A 13348-nucleotide genomic window follows, 5' to 3' on the forward strand; every position below is an offset into this window, starting at 1 on the left:
GCCTTAACTGAAATCAACTAATAAGTGTGCCAAGGGTGTCATAGATAAAAAGATGCCGGGCCAGGAGGAAAGGTCACAGTGTTTACGGTACAGTACATTGAAAACCTATTTTCCTATTTTTAAAACCTATTTTTTTCATAGAATGTGTCCTTGTTCAATTGAATTTGATAATTTTAATCTATCACCTTTCCTCTCAGATATTTTACTTTATCATCAGATACTTTAGCGTGCATTCCCGTTACGTTTTGGCTCTTATCTAAGCGTGTGACAATTATTTAAAATTTCATGTGCACATTTTTTGTTAATCAGCCATAGCGGAACAAATTTCACATTAACATGGACAGAAATAAACGTTTTATATATTCCCATAGAGTTCTGTGTGGGGATCATAAATTCCTCAAATACATGTTGTTGTTTTTTTTTTTTTGCAGGGGCGCAGAATTACAAATTCTACTTTTACACATGATTGGAATCCAGGTGCCACAAGCAATGGCTTGACTACCTTAAAAATGTAATAACGGGGAATTAAAAGTCCTATAAATGAACATGTGAACATGTGCAAGTCTGCATGCACCTTCCTCCTCCTCCCCCTCGTCCTCCTCCTCCTTGTCTTCTGTGCACATGTTGATTGTGCAGATGTGTATTGCGACGGCAGACGAGGCTTCCTCCCCTCCCCTCGCCTGATTAATTCCCCCATCACCGCAATACACAACTTAAAGCGGCTTTCGGCGCATTGTTGGACTGCTCCTTATTATTTTTAGACGTGCCTTTTAATTAAACAGCATCTGGCCTAACTGTGATTTACCTTCAAAGCCCCCCCCCCCCCCCCAACACACACACACGCACACACCCACACGCACACACACTCACACACACACGCACCCTCTATGTAGTAATCCCCCTCTTGAGAGGTGACCCCCGAGGCTTCTTCCAACATGACACCAGCTCTAAAAGCAACTTTGCCCCCTTCCTTTTCATGCAGAATGTGTGTGCTTATTTTAATTAAATACCACAAGATGTATTGTAGTTAAACAATAGAGTAAACATACTGAACAAACTCACAAATAAGGTCAGCGGTTCATCCTCTGCGCGGAGCTTCCTCATTTTACGTGCAGCGGCAGACTCCCGATTTATTCAACCAGGCACTCCCCGCCGAAACCTCCGCGTTTGATGAATCATCAATTTTTGCGTTTTGTGCAAATAACCACTTTTGCCACCCCTAAAATACCTTTGCGTTAATATGTTTAATAATTTAATTGTACTATAATGCCGAATCTTTGTCTCATTTCCATGCAGAATTTGTTCTTATTTTAATCAAAATTCCATATTGGGTTTATTGACGTTTAAAAATAGTAAATCGTATAGAGGGGGGGAAAAATAATTCATCTTCGACGCAGTGAACCCTTACCGTCACGTGAGGTTGCCTGTAGCCGGGCGACAGCTTCTCGTCCCCGCGGCTGAGAGTCCCCGCCTAAGCCTTCATGTTGAAACGTTTGTGAAATATTCTTTTTTAAGGTATGTATACGTAAACATACAAATGTGTACTTTTGCCCCATTTTTTATGTTATTGATACTCACTGCCAACTCAGCTTTTCTCTTGCATGCAGAATATTTGTGGTTATTTGAGTTCAAACGTACAAGGAGCATTGAAGCTTAAAAATAGACCGAGAGAGCCAAAGAATAAGGTCAATGACTCATCTTCTCACCGGGGCATGCGGTCGCTTGTAGCCGAGCGAAGGCGTCTTCTCTTCGGCTTATCAGACGGATACTTCCTGCGCCGAAACCTCTATGTTTTGACACTTTTTTTTTTCTTTTTATGTCATTTTATGCAACAACGAGTGTATGCAAATGACTTTTAGATTAATTTTTGCCTTATTAGAATGCAGACTATAGGCCTGATTAGATTACTCACTTGATTCTGAACTTTTTCCCTTTATAGCCTAGCATTTGTGCTTATTTATTTATTTATTTTTGTTTTTGTTTTTATTAGAACAAAAGACAGATGTTTAAAATGCACAATAAAGTCGACAGTCAAGGTGTGATGGGCTTGGTTGGCAGGTCAGCGTCTAAAGTGGCTTTTCATCCGAGCGGTGCTCCCTCACCGGAGCTTGCAGCAGCTTGTACCCGAGTGAAGGCGTGTCCTAGCCGGCTTACTCCCAGCCGAAACATCCGTGTTTGGCCAATTTTGTGAGTCATACCTTTTTCTTTTGCTATGTCCATGCATGCAAATAAGGCACTTTGGCCCCCCGCATACCTTTTGCCTACAGGAGGCAATACATTTTGCATGGTTACCCACTTCAGCCCCCTCTCCCTCCCTTTTCCTCCCACTACAATGAACCCTAACCGCTGTTGTGTGGTCGCGCGGCCTCCTGTTTGTTGATTCCGGGGCAGACAGACATGTATTCAGCAACATAATCTGTCGCTCGGGTGATGTGTACTGGCGCAGCCCAATTGTTGGCTGCCCTCTAAAGATTAGTCGCACAAGTGGAGTGGACACTTTGCCGCACGATGTACAGCAAACAGAGCAAAAGATGATTCAATAACAAGCAAGGACGGCTTTGAACAATATATTTACTTCCATTAAATAAAACACATTTTTTGGGGGATGTTGTTGGGGTGGAGAGGGGTGGGGGGGTCCGTACCAAATATTTTACAGGAACATTTTGACGCGCTTTTTCTTTTTCTTCCTCTAAGATTGCTAGTCTAAAATCGATATTCACACAGACAGTAATAATAATAATAATAATAATAATAGTAATAATAATAATAATAATAATAATAATTTTATATTATGTTAGAAATACACCACTTCGGTGCATTTTAGTATTTACACCCCCCTTTTTACTTTGCTTTAATTTTTTTAGCTCTTGTTCGCAAGCAAAACATTTTTGTTATTTATTCCCTATCACGCATGCGTTAATAAACTGAACCCCATCTGTGGAGATGTTTGGATATATACACAACTTTTCAGACAACAAATCGGGGAATAAAACCGAAACCAAACAAAAACAACACGTTCAGTGGTTCAGTTTTAGTGCCCTTTTCGGGAGGGAAAAAAAAACAATACAATAGTAGTCTCTTGTTCCTGTGGATGAAAACTGACCACTATGGCATGTTTGCATCACTGTACATCCCCTTTGGGAAAATCGATGCTCAAAGTGGTGCTTTTCTTCTCTCTCTCTCTCTCTCTCTCTCTCTCTCTCTCTCTCTCTCTCTCTAGGGTGGGCGTGGGTGTCGGGGCGGGGTGGGCTGTTTTTAGTGGGGTGCGTGCGTCTCACACCGGCCTGTCCACGGCGTACTGGCAAGCGCTCAGGTTCGTGGCGGGGCTCTGCACACCGGCGTAGCCGAAACTCGAATGCTGCTTGGCTTTCAGTCTCAGGCTGGCCAGGCTGGAGTTGCAAGTGTCCCGGTAGACGTAGGGCGGCGTAGGCGGCGCGTAGGGGCAGGCCGGCGCCGCCACGGCCGAGTTGAGCGACGGCCCGCTGAGGTTGTTCAGGTTGTTGAGGCCGTTGAGGCTGGAGCCCGCCACGGCCGACGGCACCATGCCCGACGTCATGGACGAGATGGAGTTGGGCGGCGAGAACATGGCCTGCGACGACAGCGGGTTGACGTTCATGGAGTTGAAGAAGGGGAAGCTCTTGGTGGACAGCGAGGCCGACGTCAGGCCCTTGGCGGCCCAGTTGTTGTACGTGTAGCCCGGGTACATGTCGTCGTAGGGCTGCATGAGTCCGTTGAACTGCGGGCCGAAGCCGTTCTTGCACAGCTCGGCCTGCTGGTTGCGCTCTCGCTTCCTCCACTTGGCTCGCCGGTTCTTGAACCAGACCTGACGGCGACGAAGAGGAGGCGACGTTATTTCCTCACCGTCAAAATCACAACACAAAGGACATTTCAGCAGGTCAGAAAGTCTGCCGGAGCAACGTTTTCAGTCTCTCATCTTGCGCATTTTATATTTAGAGGATTTCGCGCGTAAAGGGACCCTGCACTGCAAAACAAAACAAAATGGTAAACAGTCACCCCAAACTTTTAAACAGTAGTGTATCTATTTAGAACAACAGAGTATAGGTTTTGCATTTTCTATGTTTTAGTACGCGCAAAAATGACAACCAACCATTGTATGTATTGTTCTTGTTGAAAGATCCTTTGTCCAATTAGATGCACGAGGGTTTGGGGATACCCGCAGACATAACACATTATTACGTTAAATGTTGATACTACTACTACTACTACTACTACTACTACTACTACTACTACTACTACTACTACTACTAATAATAATAATAATAATAATAATAATGATATTTAAAATTTCAACAGTAGTATATCTATATTGACTGTGTATTGGGGTACCAACATGACCAATCGCAGATTACGTGAAACTAACTCACAAGTGCAAAATGCTTCACTAATATTGTTTGTTTATTCATGCACATTATTGTAGCCCGTTTATTCAATATGATTCAGCACGTAAAACTAGAACACACAATCACAATGACTTCACAATTTTATTTTTATTTTTTAAATTGTTTGATATATTGTTTTTATAGGTATTTGATGGGTCCGGATTGTCTAGAGTATATATGTATTAGAGGACCATAAGTAGGCTATTATATATTAGATTTCGTGTTTAATTGTAGTATATGCAAGCGAAACAAACAAATAAAAAAGACCCAATTTAACTGCATGCTTTATGGTGACAATTGAAAAAAATACAATTTAGGAAAAGACATATAATTTAATAATTTCTCCTGCAAACATTTCTTGGTGGCATGATTAACTCATTCACTGCCATACATTCTCAGACTCTCTTTTGCCCTAGCGTTTGGAAAAAAAAAAAAGAAAAAAAATATATAAATAAGTTCCTGGGATTCAATGTCTGGACTGTGAAAAGACATAAACGTGTCCTTGGCAATGATTGAGTTAATATTTACAAGCTTTATTCGAGTCAAAACTTTCGTAATGTTAGTATTTAAGGATGTTGAAGAGAATAAGCATTTGCAATGTCTACACACACATTTCGAGGTGGAGTGATTATTTAAGTTTGCGCAATTGCAAAATAACTTGACGAATGTTGTAACCTTGTTCTAACCCTTCTTTTATTAATATATGCAAAGGAAAACTAACACATTTATATGTGGCATGATTAATAATTACACACATACACGTCTCACCGTCAAAACGACGTCTTTTTTGTGTGTGTAATTTAACAAGTATGCCCCCCCCCAAAAACAAACACCCCTCAAGTAGTTACGACTTTATACTGGCCGTTTTTATAACGTCCCCAGAGACATCCACAGGTGTTATGATTAATATGTTCAAATGTGTGGATGTCCAAACTTCAAACTGACTTCACCATTTGCACAGTGGACTTTTTAAAAACGCGGTCCCCGGGACACACATACTGTATAGCATAATTGAAACTTATTTTTGTGCATGCCCCATATCCAAATGCCTATGTTTCATTCTATAATATCCGCATATTCAATATTACACGTGGTAAATTTTGCAAGCAGAGATACATTTATTAATTAAGGGATTTATGTCGTTTTTACGCTGAATCCGTTTTATTTTGGTATAAAGATGACATCCATTCATTAATTCTCCGAACCATTTAAAGCCTGCACATCCGATTTGATGATGTACTATTTGACAAATACACAGCACAGCATTAATTTATAGAAAATTCCACTGCACTGACCATCGAGCTTTTTGTATTGTTATTTCCTCGTCTCCTGTCTCGGTCCTTATCAGAACACAATACACACACGCACACACCCACACACACGCACACACATATATGCACGCACCCCTTCGTGACTGTGTAAATTCCACGCTGACTGCCCCCCTCCCTCTTTGGAGATCTCGCGACAGTGTCCCAAAATGAGCAGCTTTGCACCTCTTTCACACCGCAGCCGCGGTATCTGTCACTCCTGTCACACGCAAGGACCGCTCACTTCTAATTGGACCTAATAGACGCATGAGTTACTGGGGAGAAAAAAAAGGCTATTTGTCTTCCCGTGTAGGGGGTGTAATCATATTAAATATCAATTTAAGATGTGACTGAATTGGGCTCGAGGCAGCGGTGTGTTTAAACAAGTATGCGTGAGTATTTGTTTTTCAGATCATCTGAGTGGAGGACACATTATTACACTAACACTGCACGCGCTCCAAACGGGCGTTTTTTTCTCCTGAAAATACACTTGTAGAAACAGACAATTTGTTTTGTATTAAATGTGATGATAGGCTATGTGATGATCTCGTTGCAATTTTATATAGGCTACCGAGATCCGTCACGATTTTGCTCCGTGCAGAAACAAATCTTTTTGTACCATTATAATATTTAGTACTATCTTGTTGGTATAGGCAGGTTGATGTGCTCTGAAAAATATAGCATATTATTGCAAATACAGTTGTTTAACAGCACTTGATGCACGCACGTGACATGCAGATATAAAAGGGGAAAAAAGTCTCAATTTGCAGTGCATTCACGTTTTAATAATGTCTTATACACTATTTTCACATTTTACTCGTAATGAAAATGTGTCATTATGTACTATATATTCACATTTTACTCTTCATATTGTGCTCTGAAATGCATTTTTCCACGTGTAATTATCTTTCAAGAACAATTTGTGCGTGTTTGTGTGTCACGACTGGACTTAATAAAAATGTCCTATTTCACTATTTTGACTTATTTATTTGAAAGTCACAACAGCATATCTTAATACCATGCTTATTAAAGTATTTGAATGCATACGTGTGTAACATTATATTCCGTTGAGGTAAGTAAAAAAGCTTATTTTGTTCTTTTGGGATATTTACGTTCACGCTTAATCATGCTCTGAAATGCTTACTTTTTTTACTCGTGCAATTGTAACGCAGAGAAAAATGCCTCATTTTGTAGTATATATCTTCTGCATGATCTGAAAGTGTTGTTTTGCACGTGCAAATATGTTTAAAATGTTTAAAATACAATATTCAAAGGACACAATTATTTATTTTGCAATTTCTTTTTATCCTAAACTGTACATTGCGCTCTGGTCTGACGGGAATTTTTTTTAAAGATATGTTTTAGCACGAGCAACTGTTATTCAAATATATTACTCTAAATGACGTATCGTGTTTGATACTGTACACAATAAAGTGCTTTGCCCCCTGCAATGTAATCCTCTTTATTATTTATTCTTATTCTTATTTGGACGTAATGTAATGTGTGGGTCCGATAGTAGTCTAGACTCACCCGAACCCTGGCCTCGGTGAGGTTGGTCCACACGGCGATCTCCTCTCGGGTGCTCATGTCGGGGTATCGGTTGCGCTGGAAGGTGGCCTCCAGCTCCTGCAGCTGCTGGCTGGTGAAGTGAGTCCTCTGACGCCGCTGTCTCTTCTTCTTCGACGGGTCGTCCGACGAGTCGTCGTTCTTGCTCTGGCTTTTCTCTTTCTCTGTTGAAAAAAATAAGATAAAAATGAATAGATATTTGTTTGAAGAAAAAAAAAATAATAATAATTAAAAAAAAATAAAATCAGAACAATACATGAATTAGTATTGTTTTAGAGTTTCATTTGCATTAGAGCCAACTATTAGCCCTATATTTGCATATGTCAAACTTTGCTGCAAGTAACTCTCCTCTGTCTTTTTCTTTTCTTACCCACGGTTTCCGGGCTGGACGTGTCTGACACCGCGTGCGCGTCCATGCGGTGCTTGCCGGAGTCCACGGCTCGCACCAGTGGCTGCAAACCGGACGCCATGGCGGAGGCGAGTTTAGTCCCGGTAAATGGGTGGTGCGGGTGGTGGTCTAGATTTAAAGGATCCCTCATAGAGTTCATCGGTCGCTCACCGAAAACCAACACAAAAAAAGAAGAGAAAAAAAAAAGAACGAACGAAGTGTTTTAGAAGTCCCACTCCGGATAGCGAGATTTAAGCCCCTCAAGAAAATGTGCTCGGACTCCGGGTTGCTTTTTAGAGCGGGCCACCGTGAGGCGCTGCCATCCTAACGTCGGCGGCGGCGGGCGGCGGCTGACTAGTGGAGTGACAAGGACAGGTAGATGATATTGGAGCCGGGGACGCGCAGGCACAAGCACTGCGCGCGACTGCAGTTCCCCCCAACTCTCTCTCTCTCTCTCTCTTGCTCTCTCTCTCTCTCTCTCTGTCTCACTCCCTTCTCTCTCTCACTCCCTCTCTCGCTCGACGTCACCGTCTACAACCCCGCCCACTCGCTACCTTGACAGGCGCGTGCTTGAGGCGTCAAAGAGGAACGGACTCCCCGGCAGCCCACGACCAAACAAACAAACAAACAAACAAACAACTCCCCACCCCAGCAATAATTAAAAATAATATGTATAAAAAAGTTTAAAAATGAAATTGCCACGAATGACTCTCTCTCAGGAACCGGACTCACTTTTAAAAATAAGCGAAATCATTTTTCTCTCCGTCTAAAAGTGCACCCTCGCATCGCGACAAGCGCAACCACCGCATCAGAAAGGTTTCCGAGAGGTCCAAAGAGAGTTCGGCGCAAACAGAACCCGTCTCATATTTGGAAGCCGACTCGGTTGAGACGTCACAAATGCGATGCCCACTTCAGAGAACACGCGTAAAAGGTGGTGGTTAAAGACGTTGCTGGTGATGCAACCAACCAGGTTCGGGCTGTTAATCAGGCAGGAAATTAAGCCAAACTGAGCTTCAGTAGCCGCCGATTGACTCGTCTCCGTTGGAGGAACGTGGCGGAAGTTTCACTCATGTTGCATTGAAACCTTTGGTGGTTTCCTGAAGTTTTTGCCTTAGGAGTTCTGCATTGGTGAACAAAATCATGTAATCTTGGGCACAGGTATCAAACTCAAGGCATGGGGGCCAGATCTGGTCTGCTAAAGCAAATCATGTGCGTATATCTCATGTTTCTAAATCAGTACCAAATTGCAAATTGTCTTCGCTTTTCATAATGTTGGTATATTGCAAGCTTTTGGTGTTGTTATTGAACCCGTTGTTAAAATGAATGCAACATAAATTTATACAATATTTTCCTTAACTTCTGATTTCAAAAACATCCCTCTAAATTTGTATTTATAAATGTAATAATTGGGTAATTAATTATACATTGTAGTTTCTCAGTCACGACAGAAGCCATAAACATTCTTGTAAAAAAATATTTTTCCCACCCCCTTATCCAAAATATGAATTTTTATGTAAATAGAAGTGTATTTTTTATTTCATATTTCAGTCCATGCAAATTACATTTCCAGAGACCATTAAGTCCATCCTTCCTTTCACGTGCAGGCTTTGTCCAGACGAGTCATCCAATTAAGATGCATGCAACCGCGACGCTTTTATTAATTGTCCAAATAGTACTATTAGTCTTTTCCAGTCTTATTTTCATGTTGAAGTGGATTATGTCTTCATCCGTGGACGCCTCCTCATCTTCGTTGTCCCCGTCATACATAGGCCATTAATTAACAATTCAGTCAATATAGCAGGGAGTAGGTGGGGTGCATTGGGGGGAGAGGGGCGACGACAAGCCTTTTTAGGCGGGATTATGGACACATCACATTCCTTCATTAGCGTATTCCTGCTCACGAATGGCTTTCATTATACATGTGCTTTTCCCCCAGAGTGGAGAGCGCAACGAGAGCAGCATACATTACACACACTGTTTTGGATGCGCACACACTGCTTGTCACGTTCTATTAGTCCTAATCAATCGTCATTAACAATAAGAGTGACACGCGTCTCAGGTCAAATGCTGAAAACTTACATATTTATACATAGGAATGAGTTCACATTTTTTATTGGCAATGTCGAATAATCTTGACAATTTGGCGTTATTAGTAGATCATTCGAGGTATTTTGTTGTGTTTTTGCGATTCAAGCCGAGTGGTTATTGTGTTAAAATTGACGACCTTTGTTGCCGTTTATAAGGCCTTTTATAGCGCCCGTTGGTGCTGCTGCTGTATATCCGCAACCGGCCACCGGGTGACGCTATAAGACAATGAAAGGCCAGGAGGTCTAGGCTGCAAGTATACCAGGGTTCTTTCACCCGTGTGAAATCAGGCGCGAAATTCCACTTCGTTACTGCTCAATATTTCTCATCAAACATATATTTGTTTGAAAAAATATGTACATTTAAACTAAAAAGCAACGCAAGCAAATGTAAAGGCGGCTTTAGTTTTTTGTTGTTGTTTTTAATAGGGGAAAGACGTATTTTTATTTTCCATTTTATTTCATTTTAATTTGGTGAGTTATGTATTTAACTTGGTATCCTATATAACATTTCTGAGTACATGATTCATTCCAGCAAATGACATGAAGTATTTTAATAGCCATTTTCCAACAAACTGGCCATTTTAAATTAATGTTGTGTTATTTGTTGTTGTTGTTGTTGTTTTTTTAAGCAAAATGTTGTGCAGACGCATTCATATTTTACCTATTTGTGCGCACGTGGTGGCCAATTTGCGGCAATGGGACTCCATGATGACGCAGGAAAACCTCTTCTGTGCATGGGGATAATACAAAGAAAATCAAAATTAATGGAGGTACACATGTAACACTTCTAGTGTAAAAACATGACAAAGACCACATGAACAATCATTGTTTTTAAAAAAGATTTAAAAAAATATGTTCATGCGTATGTTGAAAATCTAATTTATGTCATTTTGTGCGTAATTTATTGAAGTGGGTGTATATTGAAGTCAGTTGAAGTCAATTTTAGTATAAGCAGCATTTTTGTCGGAGGAGGGGAAAAATATCAACATGTTGGTTTCCAGCTCACGTTTTTTCTTAATGTTTTCACGTATTTCAATCAGAGGCAAAAAGGTGTTATTTACTCGTCATGTGTACAGTATATGTCGCGCGTGCGCGTGACGTAGCCCCGCTAAAATCTCCCGGCTTAAGGCTCTTGATTGAGATGTCAGTGTGTGGGCGTGTGAGCATATTACAAAATTCATTATAGGACGCCAACACAGATGGGCTTTTATTTGAATGTTTGCTTATGATAATGCAAATTTGCATGTCAGCGGCCGCCATTTTTTCCTCATCCTGCTGTCAGTCGTCTCCGAGGTTCAAATAAATGCGAAATAAGTTTTTACACGTCTTCAAAGTGTCTGATAGGAGGAAGATTACATCGTAAATTATTTCGACCACTTTATTGCATGGACTATTTAGTAGGTTTCCCCTCCACTGTGATAATGTGCCCAACTATACACTAAGGACTACAACTCAACAAACAACACTGGTCTACCTCAAAATATGAAGGATTGCACTATTCCGTACCACAGCGGCTATAATAACTGTTATGAGATTATATAATTAGTAAATAGATGTTTAACTCTTCTCCATATTGGTTGCATACTAATGATCATGTTATTAACAACGATATTAAGCAGCAATTCATACATCCATCTGTCGTTTGTAATTCGACGAGGGGTGGGTGCGTGTGCGGGGGGATCATGGCACCTGGCCCGGTGTGGATAGAAAGCCGGTCTTTGCACACGCGGGACTGTGAACGCCTCTTGTCTATCTATCTATCTATCTATCTATCTATCTATCTATCTATCTATCTATCTATCTATCTATCTATCTATCTATCTATCTATCTATCTATCTATCTATCTATCTATCTATCTATCTATCTATCTATCTATCTATCTATCTATCTATCTATCTATCTATCTATCTGTCTGTCTGTCTCTCTGTCTGTCTGTCTGTCTGTCTAGTTATTTAAAGTATGTGTTGGATTATTTGGCCTACCTAATTATTATGTTACAAATGGAGTTACTTATTATACATACACACACACACACACACACACATATATATATATAAATTTTTTAAGTGTCTAGTAGCCTCGCAATGATGCTGAGTTGGTGTTATCAAGTGTATTTAATTGTTTCATCTTTTTACTTTTTCTACGCATTTATTCTGTTTAGAAAACGTTTGAATGTATTTGTACTAATCATTTTTAGCGTCAATAAAGAAACCTTGCCCTCCACTCACGTCATGTGTTCTTAATTTAAAGCTAAACGTGCATTTAAGACCGCATGGAAACTATATTTCACTTTCAATGAACTGACTTTGGAATTTAATCATCATCATATTTATTAATGAATGCAAACGTTCACCTCTCACTACTTTTATGTTCAATTGACACTGTTGAATCCATGTTCATTTGAAATTAACTTTAAAAAATGTAGCCTATACCCTGGTCCATCATTCTAACCCATTGTGATTAAAATCATTTTAAGACAAACTTTGTCTTCTCCTTTGGTCATTTATGCTAATTGTATTTATTACCGCACGTTCAACTGACACCATAAAAACTTGTCTTCAATTAAATTTTTTTTTCTCTAAAAATTAATGTGGATGTATTCCCAATATTCCAACAACACATCATCATTATTATCATTTAAGGCAAACTGCCGCCCTATTTCATGGAAGCACATCCTATATGACACGCGTAATTGACGACGGAAACCCCTTGGAAACCCCTTTCGCTTTCTTAATTACACCCACACACCCACTCGTATATATATATATATATATATATATATATATATATATATACATATATATATATATATATATATATATATATATATATATATATATATATATATATATATATATATATATATATATATATGTATATATATATATATATACATATATATATATATATATATATATGTATATATATATGTATATATATATATATATATATATATATATATATATATATATATATATATATATTCGCCGTACTTACTAATTGACTAATCAACATGATTCAAACGTTCATTACGGTGTATGCGCATTTTTTAATACCACGCGTGTAATTGATTTAGAAACGATATCCACTTTCAATTAACTCATATAAAAAAAATACACACACAAAACAGAGATAAGCACATTTCTCTTACCACGCGTGGACGGCTCTCGCTATGTGCGTGATGAGATAAATTCCACCGTGCAAAACACACGTAAGGGGCGCGACTCGAACGTCCTGGTTGTCGCCGTCAATTTGTTTTTATCCCCAAAATAAGGAAAATAAAAGTATCAACTTCACCCCCCCCCAAAAAAATCGTCAGGAGCAAGTCCACGCACTCTTAACGCTGCTCTTCTTCTCCTCTTCTGCACGCCCCAACTTTTTTTCCGCTCTGAAAGACTCTCGGTCTTCTCCCTCCGCCCCCCCACCCCCGCCTCCCATCTCTCTTTGCCTGCCTGCGTGCGTGCACGATCCTGGAAAAGGGGTGTGCTAGTGCACGCGCACGATGCTATCACAGAGGCGGCACAAGGAGAGCCTGAATAACGACTAAATCAGCTCCACTGCAATTAAAGTCAACACATTAGTGCCCCCCCCCCACACTC

At 40.1% G+C, this 13348-nt stretch overlaps 1 protein-coding gene across 2 annotated transcripts; it reads right to left on the minus strand.

The window, feature by feature from the left end:
- Positions 1 to 2608: 2608 nt before the first annotated feature.
- pitx2 (paired-like homeodomain 2) lies at positions 2609 to 13096 on the minus strand. 2 transcript variants are annotated; one of them, XM_086024209.1, is made up of 4 exons: positions 12901 to 13096; positions 10410 to 10476; positions 7238 to 7437; positions 2609 to 3823 (listed from the first exon to the last, which is right to left on the minus strand). In XM_086024209.1, exons 2-4 carry the CDS (start codon positions 10453 to 10455, stop codon positions 3275 to 3277), a joined length of 795 nt encoding a protein of 264 aa, XP_085880335.1. In that variant the 5' UTR covers positions 10456 to 10476; positions 12901 to 13096; the 3' UTR covers positions 2609 to 3274. The 2 variants fall into 2 exon arrangements, with proteins under 2 accessions (XP_085880335.1, XP_085880334.1); XM_086024208.1 differs by lacking the exons at positions 10410 to 10476; positions 12901 to 13096 and adding an exon at positions 7644 to 8103.
- Between the last annotated feature and the right edge of the window lie 252 nt (positions 13097 to 13348).

The sequence above is a fragment of the Filicampus tigris genome, chromosome 2 (genome assembly GCF_054856515.1).
Source record: "Filicampus tigris isolate MCC_2025a chromosome 2, RoL_Ftig_1.0, whole genome shotgun sequence".
Taxonomy (NCBI): Eukaryota; Metazoa; Chordata; class Actinopteri; order Syngnathiformes; family Syngnathidae; genus Filicampus; species Filicampus tigris.